The 15,032-nt window shown below is 42.7% G+C and overlaps 8 protein-coding genes across 8 annotated transcripts; 5 read left to right on the forward strand and 3 right to left on the reverse strand.

The window, feature by feature from the left end:
• Window positions 1–131: 131 nt before the first annotated feature.
• On the forward strand, window positions 132–1,463 carry ESA1 (NuA4 histone acetyltransferase complex catalytic subunit ESA1; the record flags this gene model as incomplete). The annotated part of the gene is made up of 1 exon (XM_003679114.1): window positions 132–1,463. The coding sequence occupies one exon, from the start codon at window positions 132–134 to the stop codon at window positions 1,461–1,463; it is 1,332 nt and encodes a 443-aa protein (XP_003679162.1).
• Window positions 1,464–1,510: 47 nt separating this feature from the next.
• Window positions 1,511–2,578, reverse strand: RRD2 (peptidylprolyl isomerase RRD2; the record flags this gene model as incomplete). The annotated part of the gene is made up of 1 exon (XM_003679115.1): window positions 1,511–2,578. One exon carries the CDS (start codon window positions 2,576–2,578, stop codon window positions 1,511–1,513), a length of 1,068 nt encoding a protein of 355 aa, XP_003679163.1.
• A 200-nt stretch (window positions 2,579–2,778) lies between these two features.
• DGA1 (diacylglycerol O-acyltransferase) lies at window positions 2,779–4,140 on the reverse strand (the record flags this gene model as incomplete). The annotated part of the gene is made up of 1 exon (XM_003679116.1): window positions 2,779–4,140. One exon carries the CDS (start codon window positions 4,138–4,140, stop codon window positions 2,779–2,781), a length of 1,362 nt encoding a protein of 453 aa, XP_003679164.1.
• Window positions 4,141–5,066: 926 nt separating this feature from the next.
• On the forward strand, window positions 5,067–7,451 carry RAD53 (serine/threonine/tyrosine protein kinase RAD53; the record flags this gene model as incomplete). Its single annotated transcript, XM_003679117.1, has 1 exon — window positions 5,067–7,451. The coding sequence occupies one exon, from the start codon at window positions 5,067–5,069 to the stop codon at window positions 7,449–7,451; it is 2,385 nt and encodes a 794-aa protein (XP_003679165.1).
• Window positions 7,452–7,701: 250 nt separating this feature from the next.
• PEP4 (proteinase A) lies at window positions 7,702–8,928 on the forward strand (the record flags this gene model as incomplete). The annotated part of the gene is made up of 1 exon (XM_003679118.1): window positions 7,702–8,928. The coding sequence occupies one exon, from the start codon at window positions 7,702–7,704 to the stop codon at window positions 8,926–8,928; it is 1,227 nt and encodes a 408-aa protein (XP_003679166.1).
• Window positions 8,929–9,258: 330 nt separating this feature from the next.
• KIP2 (Kip2p) lies at window positions 9,259–11,172 on the forward strand (the record flags this gene model as incomplete). Its single annotated transcript, XM_003679119.1, has 1 exon — window positions 9,259–11,172. The coding sequence occupies one exon, from the start codon at window positions 9,259–9,261 to the stop codon at window positions 11,170–11,172; it is 1,914 nt and encodes a 637-aa protein (XP_003679167.1).
• A 54-nt stretch (window positions 11,173–11,226) lies between these two features.
• On the reverse strand, window positions 11,227–12,132 carry TGS1 (RNA methyltransferase; the record flags this gene model as incomplete). Its single annotated transcript, XM_003679120.1, has 1 exon — window positions 11,227–12,132. The coding sequence occupies one exon, from the start codon at window positions 12,130–12,132 to the stop codon at window positions 11,227–11,229; it is 906 nt and encodes a 301-aa protein (XP_003679168.1).
• An 824-nt stretch (window positions 12,133–12,956) lies between these two features.
• Window positions 12,957–14,798, forward strand: AIM44 (Aim44p; the record flags this gene model as incomplete). The annotated part of the gene is made up of 1 exon (XM_003679121.1): window positions 12,957–14,798. The coding sequence occupies one exon, from the start codon at window positions 12,957–12,959 to the stop codon at window positions 14,796–14,798; it is 1,842 nt and encodes a 613-aa protein (XP_003679169.1).
• Window positions 14,799–15,032: the final 234 nt, after the last annotated feature.

Below are 15,032 nucleotides of genomic sequence, written 5' to 3' on the forward strand. Positions count from 1 at the left end.
ATGGGCAAAATATCGCGGTTAACGAAATGTCATCTAATTGACAATAAAGTTCAATCAAGATTAACATTCTCATCTTCAAAGCTAGTGATCAACTGGTAAGAGCCGGCCAACCACGGTCAACTGGCTTCAGAATGAGTCCCGACGAGGAGAAGAAGCCGGGTATACCAAGAAAGATCCAAAATGTGGAGGAAATTATTATGAAATGTGAGTGTTATGTTGAAAAAGATGGCGAAGAAAGACTGGCTGAGATACTGTCGATTAATTCTAGACGATCTCCTCCAAAATTTTATGTCCACTACGTGGACTTCAATAAACGGCTAGATGAATGGATTACGGCAGACCGAATAAATTTGGAGAAGGACGTCATGTTTCCGCGACCTAAGACAGCAGAAGAGGATATCAACAAGCAAAAGAAGAAGAAGAAGAAGACTCCCGGGCCTTCAACCGGAGAGTCCGGTGATCAACGTTCAGAATCACCGGAGGCGACCGATGTTATGGACTTGGAAGATTTAAATGTGCAGGGATTACAGGATGAAGAGTTATCGCGAGAAGATGAAATCAAAAAACTTCGGACTTCTGGCTCCATGACGCAGAATCCTCATGAAGTGGCTCGTGTAAGAAACATCAACCGTGTTATAATGGGAAGATTTCAAATCGAGCCGTGGTATTTTTCGCCGTACCCGATTGAGCTCACAGACGAGGACGTCGTTTACATCGATGATTTTACTTTGCAATATTTTGGATCCAGAAAGCAGTATGAACGCTATAGAAAAAAATGTACACTGCGACATCCTCCGGGGAACGAAATTTATAGAGATGATTATGTGTCATTTTTCGAGATCGACGGCAGGCAACAGAGGACATGGTGCCGAAACTTATGTTTACTTTCAAAACTTTTTCTTGACCATAAGACGTTGTACTACGATGTGGATCCGTTCTTATTTTATTGCATGACCAGAAGAGATGAACTGGGGCATCATTTAGTTGGATATTTTTCTAAGGAGAAAGAATCTGCGGACGGCTATAATGTTGCCTGTATCTTAACTTTGCCACAGTATCAACGAATGGGGTACGGGAGACTTTTGATTGAATTCTCATACGAACTCTCCAAACAAGAAGGCAAAGTTGGCTCTCCTGAGAAGCCGCTCTCGGACTTAGGTTTATTATCATACAGAGCGTATTGGGCTGATACGCTCATCACCATACTTGCTGATCATGGGCGTGAGATTACAATCGACGAGATTAGCTCAATGACATCCATGACGACAACTGATATCCTGCATACAGCCAAGACCTTGAATATCTTGAGATATTACAAGGGGCAGCATATAATCTTCCTCAATGATGACATAATGAAGAGGTATGACCAGCTGTTTTCAAAACCAAGAAGGAGAATTACACCCTCGAAACTTGTTTGGAAGCCGCCTATCTTCACAGCTTCACAGTTGCGGTTTGCATGGTAAATATGCGTCGAAAATCCATGAGTTTAACTGTATAAAGTATTGTAATTTTAATCGAAGGGAATTGGTTTGTGATTTTTCTTCTGCATCTGGGTCGCTGCAATGGCACTTGGAATTTTGATGCCGCAGCAATCACCCCATGTATTGCGCAACTCATCATGACCACAACAGGAATCTTCTTTGGTGTGTGAATGCTTCCTTGCCGGTGAAACTCCTTCAGGACAGGGCAGGAATTCACTGAAATAAAAATGTTGCATAATGGGAAGTTTACAGAGAACTTCCGCATCATACATCTTAACCATACCCTGATACACTTTTGCCCATTCCTTGACACCACTTATGTCATCTAACATAGGAGAATGCCACCTTAATGAAGCTGTCGTCTTGACAGAATTTATGAAATCAATGCACCCGAAGTAAAGATACTTCTCAGAGAACATTTCAACTACTTCAGGATTGTGAATCGACTTGGGCTTTAAATGGCGATGAGTCGATAGCTGAGAAGCTCCAAAGAGAAAAGGTAAGAAGTGGTAATCATCGAGCCCCCAAACACCATGAGATCCCGCTGGCTCTAACCAGTATACAGTCTCTATTACTCTCATAGTTTTAAGGTATTTCATGAATACAATAAGCACCAAATTTCTATTATCCTTAGCCAAGTCAAATACTCCGCAGCGGTAAAGCCCATAAAGGAAACATAGAAAGTTTAATTCGTGACCCGATCCATAATCAATTCTACTCTTATCCCCCCACGATTCGTTAAAGTAGACCGAGAGCTGAGCAACTTGCTCATCTGTTAGAGAACCAAACTTTTCTTTGATGAGCACGCTAGAACGGCCTGAAATATCATCATAAAGGTCACGAAACTCGCCTTTGCCGAACCTTGATGGGCCAGTAGATTCAACCGGATGATTCTCAATGCACTGATCGACACATTCTATGAGTGCCTCAACAGATTGTATGGATCCACCAATGGGTTGACTGTACTGCGAGTTCTCAAGACCTTTGACGGCATCCGCCAGTTCACATAAGAACTTTAGAAGATCACTCTTTGTCTGGCAATTTTGCCATAGTTGCATATCATCCTTAGTCAATAGTCTCTTCTCAGGCAATTTCATGGCGTTGCTTATCCCAGTGGTGAATGTTAATACTCATAGGTTATTTAGTAAGGGCGATTGATTTAAGAGCTAAAAGTTTCTAAAAAAAAAAATCCTATGAAATAACCAGCTGTTTATACATTGGTAAAAATACTGATTGATTCCTGTTTACCTAAATTTCAGGCTATACAACTTTTTTATCAAATACATACTGTTATATTTTAACCGGCAATTTGCATCTCTACTGTACCGTAACCGTACTTGTGTCTATTATCGTAATAGAGCTTCTTTAGTTCCTCAACGTACAGATCGTGGTAATGATCTACTTGTTCCGGTGTTGGGTTTGATATTTTCTTTTCCACATAGATCGGATTGCCTGTCAGTACTGTGATGGGCGTCCTAAATGGAAGGAAACCGAAGTCGTAATTGAACAGTCCACGAGCGTAGAATATTGGGATGGTAAAACCGTAGTTCTTCTTCATCCAGAGTTGGACCTTATGAGAGAAAGAGTTCTCACTTGTATGTACGATGTTGTAACAATCAGTTTCACCAAACCCAAAGACAGGAACTAAGGATACGTTACCGCTCTCTAAAGCAAGCCTAATAAACCCCTTCCTTCTTTTCAGTACTAAATCCACTGAACCAATACTGCTCATCAGTGACTCTCTAGCTCCACCGACGACAATACAAATGGAGTGGTTCCTCTCGAGAACTTTCAAAGAGTTTTTCCTTGTGACTGCACTGATTCCCAACGCTAATAAGTAATCCCTGTACAATGGGACATGAAACTGTGCAACCAACGTCATCAAGGAGACATTTATACCTGGAAACTTCTTGGACCAGCCACAACCTTCAGTACCAATGGCACCGAAAGCTCCCAGAGCCCCGATACCATGAGGATGGTAACCAAAGATGTAGCGCGGACCGGTCAGTTCATACTTTTCAGTTCGCCTAAAGAGTTTCCAGGACTTTGGGTTAAAAATCGATGATTTTTTAGTCTTTTCACTCGGTGATGGTTTCTTCTCTGTGTAAGTTGGTTTTAATGGTGTGGTCCTATCTAAGTTGATAGGAAAATACTCACAATACCAAGTCCAAATGGGCAAGGACCTAAACCAATGCGATCCCCTCTTAACCACACCACCATTCCCAGGTGCTCTATCGAAGATAAAATAAATCGTATAAGGAATAGACGCAAACCACAGCATCGGATTTGATAACGCATAGATCGAAAGCACAGCTAAAAACACAAACGATGAGATGTGCCATGCCACAACCGCAGTCTGCAATCTTCTACGCATTGGAGTCTGAATTGAACAACATGCATCCAACCTAGGAAGCCCATAATGAGGGACCAAACCTTCCTCACCGAACTGTCCACCACTAGATTTCCTACTCCTATCCGACCGATATGAGGACATCTCATCGCGCAAAGAATTAAAAAACCCCCCTTTGGCTTTGGCCTTGTCATCGTCCTCCGGAAGAGGAGTGTCAGGAGTCGTACTACCACTGACAGGCTTCGTAAGCTCCGTTCTATCGACCCTAGTTCGCTGGCGTAATTTCTGCTCAAATTCCGTATCTCTCATACTGCCACTAAATCCTTCTTTAAGATCTCTCTGCCTCTCGGGCAAACCACAAACCTCTTCAAAGGAAGTATATATCTCTATTTCGCCGAAACAATCCAAATTAAGTTGCTTAACAACTGCTCAGATGTGTCAACCCTTTTCCAACAAGGATCAAAGACGGTCAACTGACCAGTGCGTCGCTAATTTTCACGGGTTGACCTATACCGATAAGATCAATAAACCAACGGGGAAAACGACTGGTACCCCAATGGCCAGTTAGATGTCTATAATTGATCGAGGAATGCCCAATAGACGGTGGTGATCTCGCTGGGTTCACAAATAGTCCACTGGGACCTCCTTCTCGGATTGCAAATAGTCAAAGTTTCGGGCGTGCGCTCGGTCTGGTATCCACGGGGGGCAAGAAACGGTGTTGAGAGCAGTGGGGTGCGCCACGTAACATTCTTGAAGTCCTTGCAGGATGTCCCACATTGTCTAGTTGACTAGTCGAGACGCGATAGCTGACCAAGCTAGCCATGTGGTTCGAGTCAAGGTTTCTCCCAACTATTGGTCTTATGAGTGAGTAGCAAAGAAGGGGAATGTGCTCTTGGAGCTTCGGAAGTAACGAATTAGCACTCATTAAGTCGTGTCTTGTTCGAACTATTCTTGCTTAATGGGACTGGGTTTGAAGTGGTCCTATATACTATGCTGGAAAGATAGTTCAAATTAGCTTGAAAGGACTTTAACATCAAATGATTATCATAGAGCTTCTTTAAGCATTCTCATGCTGACCTGAAGGCTCTTAGCTGCCTCCACTTGCTCATGTAATTGTGTAGTGTAACGCGTTAAACTTCTTGTTTACGCGTGGTGGCAAGAATTTACAACTGTTAACCACTACTTAAGCTAAGCAGTACTTAAAGAGCTTCGAGAGACCGATTCGGGCTGGTAGAATGGATAGTGTTACTCAGCCGACCCAGCAGGCTACACAGGCTACTCAGCGGTTTCTTATAGAGAAGTTTTCACAAGAGCAGATCGACGATGATGTGGTGTGTCGAATGGTGTGCACTACGGGTCAGATACCGATAAGAGACCTAAGGGCCAGTGCAGAGGACGTTTTTCGAGAAAAAGCTTCAATCAAGAGAGTTTGGACTTTTGGAAGGAATCCTGCGTGTGATTATCACCTGGGGAACATAACGCGGTTGTCGAACAAACATTTCAAGGTTCTCCTTGGTGAAGATGGCAATTTACTGCTGCGAGATACTTCTACAAATGGTACGTGGCTCAATGGTCAAAGGACAGAGAAAGACCGCAATCAGATCCTGTCTCAAGGGGACGAAATTACCGTTGGTGTCGGTGTACCTGAAGACACACTTACGCTTGTAGTATTTATCAATGACAAGTTCAGACAGGCGTTGGAGCAGTTGAGAATGACTGGACTCCGTAATGGTCTTGAGGAGAAAGGGAACGGGAAGTCAAAGTTACAGTCTTCCTCGACAAACAATCGTACCGGTGTGTTTATGGACTTTTCTATCAAAGATGAAGTTGTGGGACAGGGTGCATTTGCTACAGTGAAGAAAGCTGTTGAAAGAAGCACTGGAAAGACATTTGCTGCCAAGATCATAAGTAAGAGGAAGGTCATGGGTAATATGGATGGAGTCACACGAGAGCTCGAAGTTTTGCGGAAACTAAACCACCCGAAAATTGTACGACTCAAAGGGTTCTATGAGGATGACGAATTTTACTACTTGCTGATGGAATTCGTTTCAGGTGGTGATTTGATGGATTTCGTTGCAGCACATGGATCTGTCGGTGAAGATGCCGGTAGAGAGATCACTCGACAAGTACTGGAGGGTGTAAAATATATTCATTCACAGGGGATCAGTCATAGAGATTTAAAGCCGGATAATATTTTGATAGAGCAGGATGATCCCGTGCTGGTGAAAATTACAGACTTTGGACTTGCCAAAGTACAAGGCAATGGTACTTTTATGAAGACCTTCTGTGGGACTTTAGCATACGTGGCACCAGAAGTCATAGCTGGTAAAGCTAACGCAGAGGAAAATGAGAAGCGGAATGAGTACTCTTCGCTTGTTGACATGTGGTCAATGGGGTGTCTTGTGTACGTCATTTTGACGGGACACTTACCGTTCAGCGGCAGTACGCAGGAACAATTATACAAACAGATAAAAAATGGGTCCTACCATGAAGGACCTTTAAAAGATTTCAGGATCTCTGACGAAGCCAGAGATTTTATAGATTCTCTTCTACAAGTGAATCCAAATGCCAGACCCACAGCAAAAAAGGCTCTTGAGCATCCATGGATTAAGATGGGCCATGTTGCACACCCTGATGGCGGTGATTGGTCTCAAGTGTCACTATCGCAGTCGCTGTCTCAACAGAAAGCTCTCGAAGGTATGGACGACGCACAATTCGAGTTTATCAAGGCTCAAAGACGAATGCAGTTACAGCAGCAACAGGACGAGGCCAAGACAAATGGAAAAATGTCACAAGGCTTCAAGATACCAAATCATCCTCCCATTCGATACACACAGCCCAAGGCTCCCAATTCAGATTCTGTCGAGTTAATCCACTCGACTAGCGCCATTACAAAAGGTATCAAGAAGAAAGACGGCGGTAAATTTCTAACGTTACGCCCGCTACCGGACAGCAAGATACAGGAAAACGTAGAGATAAAGCAAGGTGTAAACCCATTCTTCATCGGCCGTTCAGACGATTGTAACTGTAAGATCGAGGACAACCGACTCTCACGAGTCCACTGCTTCATCCTCAAGAAGAGACACGCCGTCGGTAATAGTATCTACGAGTCCCCTGCACAAGGTCTAGACGACGTCTGGTACTGCCATTCGGGCACAAACGTCAGCTACCTCAACAACATCAAGATGTCTTCCGGCACAAAAGTAATCCTCCAAGATGGAGACGAGGTCAAGATCATATGGGACAAGAACAACGATTTTACCATTGGTTTCCAAGTGGTCCTCAACGACACCACAGGTCTCTTCAACAACGGTCTGGGCCTTGTAACCCAAGATCGTCAGCTAATACAACAGACAGATGATGAAAAGAGTCTCGTCAAGCGACTCAGCCACATGATGGCGGTAAAACGCTCCCACAAGGCCTCATTCCCGCCTTCATCGCCCATTACCACCCCTCATCGCGCCGACTCTCCCAACCCAAACGAAGAGAAAAAAGGGCAATTGCTCAAACGGGTCCACTCCATGAGTCTCTCCCAGTCTCAATCACACCCATCCAAGAAGATAAAGCGAGCCAAGGTTGGTCAAGCTCTCAGAGATCCTCAAACTTTGCAATTCTCATAGTTAATCAAGAGTCATAGTGGTAAAAAGACCAAGGTTACCCGTCGCTCAAGCCTCATTTTTAGGGGGCCGAGTGGCAAAACCAGGGCGATGGGTATAAAAGGGAAGGCTTCTTGAAGACCCGTTGACGGAGTTTCCACCTGTTGGGAGTTATAGTAAGTCGCTTGTCGCTAGAACAGATTGCCCAGAAGGTTGCAGTTTGGTTTTACGGGAGCACTTAGGTTTAAAAAGAGAGTTTAGAGTTTCATTCGTTATGCAGTTGCAGAGTTTATTACCGCTAGCGCTAATGCTAGTTGGTCAAAGTGGTTTGGCTGATGCTAAGGTTCATTCGGCTAAGATTCATAAGCAAAAGCTGTCGGAGGAGTATTTGAGTACTTTCTACGAGCAACATTTGTCGCATTTGGGTCAAAAATACCTGACGCAATACGAAAAAGCGTACCCTGAGATTTCTTTCTCGAGGAAACACCCATTTTTTGCTGAGGATAACCACGATGTGCCATTGACAAATTATTTGAATGCTCAGTACTATACGGATATCAGTTTGGGTACTCCAGCTCAGAACTTCAAAGTTATTTTGGACACAGGCTCTTCGAACCTGTGGGTTCCTAGTGTGGACTGTGGCTCTTTGGCTTGTTTCTTGCATTCAAAGTATGATCACAGTGCTTCATCGAGTTATAAGCCTAATGGGACAGATTTTGCCATTCAGTATGGTTCTGGATCCCTTGAAGGTTACATCTCTCAAGATACTTTAAGTGTTGGAGACTTGGTCATTCCAAAACAGGATTTTGCTGAAGCTACCAGTGAACCAGGTTTGGCTTTTGCCTTTGGTAAATTCGATGGTATCTTGGGTTTGGCTTACAACACCATTTCTGTCGACAAGGTTGTTCCACCTTTCTATAACGCTATTGACCAAGATCTGTTGGATGAGCCTAGATTCGCCTTCTATTTGGGTGACAGCAGCGACTCCGAGGACTCTTCTGTCTCTGGTGGTGTGGCCACTTTTGGTGGTATTGACAAGTCCAAATTCAAGGGCGAAATTAGCTGGTTACCAGTCCGCCGTAAGGCATACTGGGAAGTTAAATTCGAAGGGATCGGTCTAGGCGATGAGTTCGCCATTCTAGACGGCCACGGAGCAGCTATCGACACCGGTACTTCTTTGATTACTCTGCCATCTGGATTGGCAGAAATCATCAACTCCGAAATTGGTGCCAAGAAGGGCTGGAGCGGTCAATACACAGTCGACTGTGAAACCAGATCTAGTCTTCCAGATTTAACTTTCAATTTTAGCGGTAAGAACTACACGATCGGCCCATACGACTACACATTGGAAGTCTCTGGCTCATGTATTTCTGCCATCACTCCAATGGATTTCCCTGAACCAGTCGGTCCATTGGCTATCGTTGGTGACACTTTCCTACGTAGATTCTACTCCGTCTACGATTTGGGCAACAACGCTGTCGGTTTGGCTAAAGCCGTCTAAATGTAAATGTAAGGAAAAGCTTTCTACTGCAGATCTAGATATATCTAGATAAAAATCACTTCTATAACACAATTCAATTCAATTTCGTATTCTTTGGTATTATCCGTTCAATATGCGGCTGAAGAGATTCGAACGGGTAATGGGCTTGGATCTGTGTTTGTTTACCTTTTGCCAAGGTTGAAGACCTAATAACAACTATGAAACATGGATAACAATGACTTGAGCCCTGAATCAGAGACCCTTTAAGGCACTAAGCAGTGCTGTGAATGGTCCAGAAACTTTACTGATTGGGATGATTCAAAAAATAGTGGTTCTTTGAGGAAACCCCCGATGAAATCAAGTAATGGTCCCGGATCACCTACTTTGAGATCTGCATCATCATTATCTAGTCTGCGAAAAAAGTATCTAAGATCAGGATCCATATCTACTTCGAGTAGTAGTCGGAGCGCTTCTCCTACTAGGTCATCTAGTTCACTTACAGACCCTTTTGCACGCAAAGTTAGGATTTTGAGAAGTTGCAGCAATGAAAGTCCCACAAGACGTCAAGAATCATATACAGGTACCATATCAGTGGTCATACGGCCCAAACCTGTGGCGAATCGAGAACGTGATCCTTGGCACATTAGAGATGGGACGACAATATCGCACGATGAGGCAGGCGAGTTTACATTTGATCGTGTATTCCCTGCTAACTGTACGAATTTGGACATTTATGAAGCGAGTAGTCGTCCTATGATTGATAAACTTTTACAAGGGTTCAATGCGACAGTGTTTGCATATGGGATGACGGGATCAGGTAAGACATTTACTATGACTGGGACTGAAGACGAGGCCGGTTTGATCCCACTATCTGTCACCTACCTTTTCAGTAAGATCCTGGAACACTCAATGAGAGGGACAAGCAAATACGAAGTGGTTGTGTCATATTTGGAGATCTATAACGAAAAGATCTACGATTTGCTTGATTGTGAAAGCGAGAACAAATTCAATTCCACCCCATCGCGAATGTTCTTATCAGGGACTCCAAGAAGCTCTGGTGGTCCAGTAGAGTTAAGGATCAGAGACGATTTGAAATACGGGGTACGGATAACAGGTTTGACTGAGAAGAGATGTGAGTCTAGTGAGGAGTTGTCGAGATGGATCCAAATTGGTGATAAGAACCGTAAGACAAGTGAGACGATTTACAATACAAGAAGTTCTCGTTCACACGCAATTGTCCTAGTAAGGTTGAACAATACTGATTTAAGGAGCGGTGAAACGGTTTCCAGTACACTTTCGTTATGCGACTTGGCTGGATCTGAAAAGGCTGTTAGTCAGTATGAAAGAAGGAAAGAAGGTGCTTTCATTAACAAATCCCTGCTGGCACTGGGAACAGTTATATCCAAATTGAGCTCGGAATCTCTGAGCAAAAACGGGCCACCCACTTTCACCAGTACCAATCCCACTGAACCAAACACTCATATTCCATACAGAGACTCTAAACTAACGCGAATATTACAACCGGCACTAAGTGGGAATAGTATTATCACTACAATTTGCACAATTGATACCAGGAATGAAGCAGCTTCCGAGACGGTGAACACGATAAGATTTGCTTCTCGAGCCAAAAACGTTACTCTTCAAGTTGCGAAAAGACCTGCGGTAGGGACAGGCAGTTACAATGAGAAGGACCAGACAATAGAAAATTTGACACAACAGTTGGAAAAACAACATCAGCTTGTGATGAGATTGAAACAAAGGACCTCTATGACATCAAGTTCACACAACGACGACAGCACAGTAGATCCGAATTCTACACTGCTAAAAGCAGAAAACAGAGTGCTGAAATGCAAACTAAGCAATTGCGAGAAACTACTTGATAAGGACACTATAGAATTAGAAGATTCTGAGATGGTTGCAATAATTGACATGTTGCCAATTGACGTCGGCTCTGTGCTGGAAACCAAATTTCAAGGATTAGAGTCACAACTAAGACAATACAAGGAGTATACCAAGCAGCTGGAGTTTAAGCTTATGAACTTTGACAGAAGGGAAAATGTTTCTGCAGAGCCCTTTACCGCACATGTCAATAGTGTAATACAAAGTAAAGATGTGGAAATCTTAGAGTTGAGAAGGTCGCTTGAGCGCAAGGATAAGATGATTGAAGCTTTGCAAAGTGTCAAACGCTTGCGCGAGAGGGCATTAAAACCAATAGAGAATAAAGACGAAGTTGTGGAGCACAGGGAAAGAGGCAAATACTTCTAGTCAGTTAGATTTCGGAATAAATTTGTAACAGTAATATAATAGGCAATTAATGAATCAACCATCCAGGTCGTAGTTTACTGCTATTCTATCTGGGCTTTCTTGTTTATCATGTAAATTCTCAGGTTGTTTGTCCTCGTCCTCGTTAGGTGCACATTGCTCTTCCACTGGTGATATCAAAGCTGCACCCCACATGCATAATATACCTTTGAGAAAACCGTTATCTTTCACGTAAATGACTCTACATTGTCCACTGGGTCCCAGTACGCTCCTAGTCGCTCTCGACAGTTGACTTAGGTTGGAATTTCGTGGTAAAAAGAGAACGACATTCGGACTTATTTTGAGGAAACTTTTTAACATCTCTGTGATACCCATCGGTATTAAATTTGTCTCTAAATCGTACTCTTTACTCCTCAGATATTGAGGACCTCCCCAAGGAGGAGATCCAAATACACAATCTATCCCCAGCCTTGCAAATCTGCCCTTTTCAACTATTTGTTGCCATGTGGCATATTTTAACCAGATCCTGTCACTTACATCGTAACTTTTAGCATTTCTATAGGTGCAATACAAATGCTCCAGAGAGGCATCCACCCCATATACTCGAGGAAAGAGTTTAGCAAATTGGATAGTATTCCCACCTCCACCACAAAAGACATCCATAACTCTCGTAGCATCCGGAAGACATGCTCGAATGAATTTTGCAAGAAACTTAGCTATAACTTCAGGCGTAACACTGTACCAAAGCTCATTAGTCATGTAAATTGGAGCCCCATCTATCTTCGAAAATAGATTTTTACGGTTTTTCCAGTATTTGTATAACTGCTTCTCCTGTAAGGCTTGATTGGGCTTCACGATGTAAGCATCATCACGAAACAGCTTCTTTAAACGTCTATATTCCTTCTTGTACTTATGACGATCAATGTGAAGAAAATGCGACTTCTCAAATGGCCTCTTGGCCATAATGGAATAGTTTTTTAAAGATAACTTTAGAACGGTTCTTCGCTCATTAAATGAAAGTTTTCTAAGCGATGAGCTTCGCTATCCATATAGAATTTTATGAACCTAGAAGAATTATTCAAAAAGTGCCAACGAAAGGTGCCACTAATTGACTGCGATGAGCGACATCAAGTCTCCATGTTCATTGATATAGACTACTAGAAGGAAACCACAGAGAAGTTCCAAAGATTTTACTCAAGGACCGAACCCAGAAAGCATGAGAATTTGGTAATCCAGTTACCGATTGCCATGCACCGAACGATAGCTTCGGTTGTTGATATTGTTTTGCTGGAGAAAATCTGCCAGCAAGCATGATGGAATCCAAGCCCGCTTGGACTATAATTTTACACAGGAAAATCAAAGGAAAAGCACTCTTGACCTTGGACTAGCCATGACTACTACTGGTTTACAAGTAGATGTTCTTCATTTCGCTTTGTTGCTGTATTATAGCTTTTTTTTTATTGAATTTTCAAATGGCTGGTATATTTTCGAAGCGAGTTGATCATTTTTGGGCAGCCATTCGAATTAAAGAAATGAACTGTGTCATTTCGAATAGTGAAGCAGGGAAATTTCTTTACAGGGTATCTGATCCGATCTAGGGGACTCTGATCTCTCCCGATTCGATAATATCAAAAATCGTGTTTGCTGGACTATCTCATATCCAGCTACTTTTTGTAACGATGTATATAAGAATGACAAAGTAGTTATTGAGAGATGGAATGTCAATAGGCGAAGCACAATCTTAATTTGGCCACCTTCAGTTTCTCAATTGCGCAACGAATATATTCATGATTATAAGAGCTCCAACGAGGACTAAGACCAAATCATTCAATGGCCGCCAAATGGCTTTTAAATTTCCTTCCACAGACAGTCTACAGGATGTCAGGCTAGATGAATATCATTTGAATAATCATCACTTACTCAACGATAACGTCGGAAAATGCAATGATGATGCAGCTTCGCAGATCCTGTCGGATTATACGTCTGCTTCTAATACAAACACTCAATCCGGCCATTCATCGAACGGCTACTACTCATTCGCCAATATTTCAGACAATACAACCTCATCAGCAAAGGTAAACAATGCAAATCACAGACAGTCGGTCATATCGAATGATCCTAATAGAGCCTCAGATGTACGGGGCAGTGTAACTCCACTTTTGGAACCATTGAGCGATGAGGCTCACGACGATAACAGATCATCGCCTAGACTAGGAATGTCACCGATGGAAATGATACCTGAGAATAATGGTTTCTCCTCTTACTCCACAGTTTTTCAATCGATCCCCACAGCAGCTAATATATCATATGATATATCTTCATCTATTTCTTCAGCGAAATCACAAGAATCAGAACGCACCTCGGTACGAAAGTTCCAACCTAATCGACTACAAGGTACTCCCGTCATGACCCGAGTTGGATCGATACATTCGACCAGAAGCTCACTATCATATAACAGAAATAGGACAAGCTTGAAAAGATCAAAAGCTGTACGATGCAAAGGCGGTCTTCTCCAATATTTTCAATTGCTAAGATTGAAGTTCAAGAAACAACTGCGTAAGCTGATATGTGGTATCAGAGAGAGGATATCTAAGAAGAAGATGGGCAAGAGCTCTGGATATAGATCAGGGAAGCCTCTAATTAAGCGATCTAGTAAAGCTGGTGACAGTCACAGAAACTCGGAAAGAAACGACCTGAGGTCATCACATCTGAAAAGAACTCAGAGATATGTGAGCAACTTACAAAGATCAATGTCAAACAAATCTTTACAACCTGTGCTTGTGCCTAAAACGAACTTAATTAGTCCACCAAAACATCAAGACATAAATGGTGCTGAAAAGGAGCACAAAATTACATCTAATCCTACCACATCTTTGAGAAGAACAAAATCGTCGATAAGAAGGGCAGCTTCCGTGATAAACACGTCACCAGGACCCAAGACCCCCTCTGAGGCCGAATTACGTGCACCAGATGAAGAAAAGACACACATCGAACACAATAACAAAAAATCAGGACTTGTGAGATCAGCTGGCTGTAAATCTCTCAATTCATTGGCCAGGCAACCTTCCATTGTGGTCAAGAATAAAGTCATCCCACTTTCAATGCATCACTACCCCATTGAGGAAGAAGACGACGACGAAGAAGACGAATATGTGATTAGCACAAACTCAATGCGCCCGTTGACCCCACTCGAGAGTGTCAGTTCAGATAACGAGTCATTCACCGATGCAGAAGAACCAAGCGAGCATCCTGAACAATTGTCTCAGGCCCTCAACCATTATTTCAGAGTAATTATTGCTAGACGCATACTGATGAAACTACAAATCGCCGAGTACCAGCAATCGGGCCTAAAACGCTCATACTTGAATGCAATTGAGTCTATCATCAAGGAATACGACTCCGAAAGCAATGTTTCCGATCTTTTTAACAGTCTAGGATCCACAAACCCTACTACGGATGATACCAGTGGACAAGAAGAGCAAGCAGACGAGACTGACCGCAGTATAGAATTTTCCGTTCAATCACCATTCGGGAGCGTCACTCGTCTCAGACACAAAGGCAGCACGATCTCGCTTTCCCCAGGAAACTTGAGAAGATCTCTTACAATGCCTATCGGCGTCAAAGTCTAAAAACCCCAGCATCAAACAAAGTCATATCAATTAATTAATTCAAATGATCAGAATAGAATTAAATACTTATTTATTTAATTATTTCATAATTTTTCGATTTACTGACACTTTAGGTGTCTCCGGCTACGACGGTCTTTTATCGTGTTTTCGCCACAGGCCTAAATAATAAGCTTCCACTAAGCTCTAAACCACTACTAAATAACCTCAAAGGTACTTAATCCAGTGTTTTCAAGA

The sequence above is a fragment of the Torulaspora delbrueckii genome, chromosome 1 (genome assembly GCF_000243375.1).
Source record: "Torulaspora delbrueckii CBS 1146 chromosome 1, complete genome".
Classification (NCBI taxonomy): domain Eukaryota; kingdom Fungi; phylum Ascomycota; class Saccharomycetes; order Saccharomycetales; family Saccharomycetaceae; genus Torulaspora; species Torulaspora delbrueckii.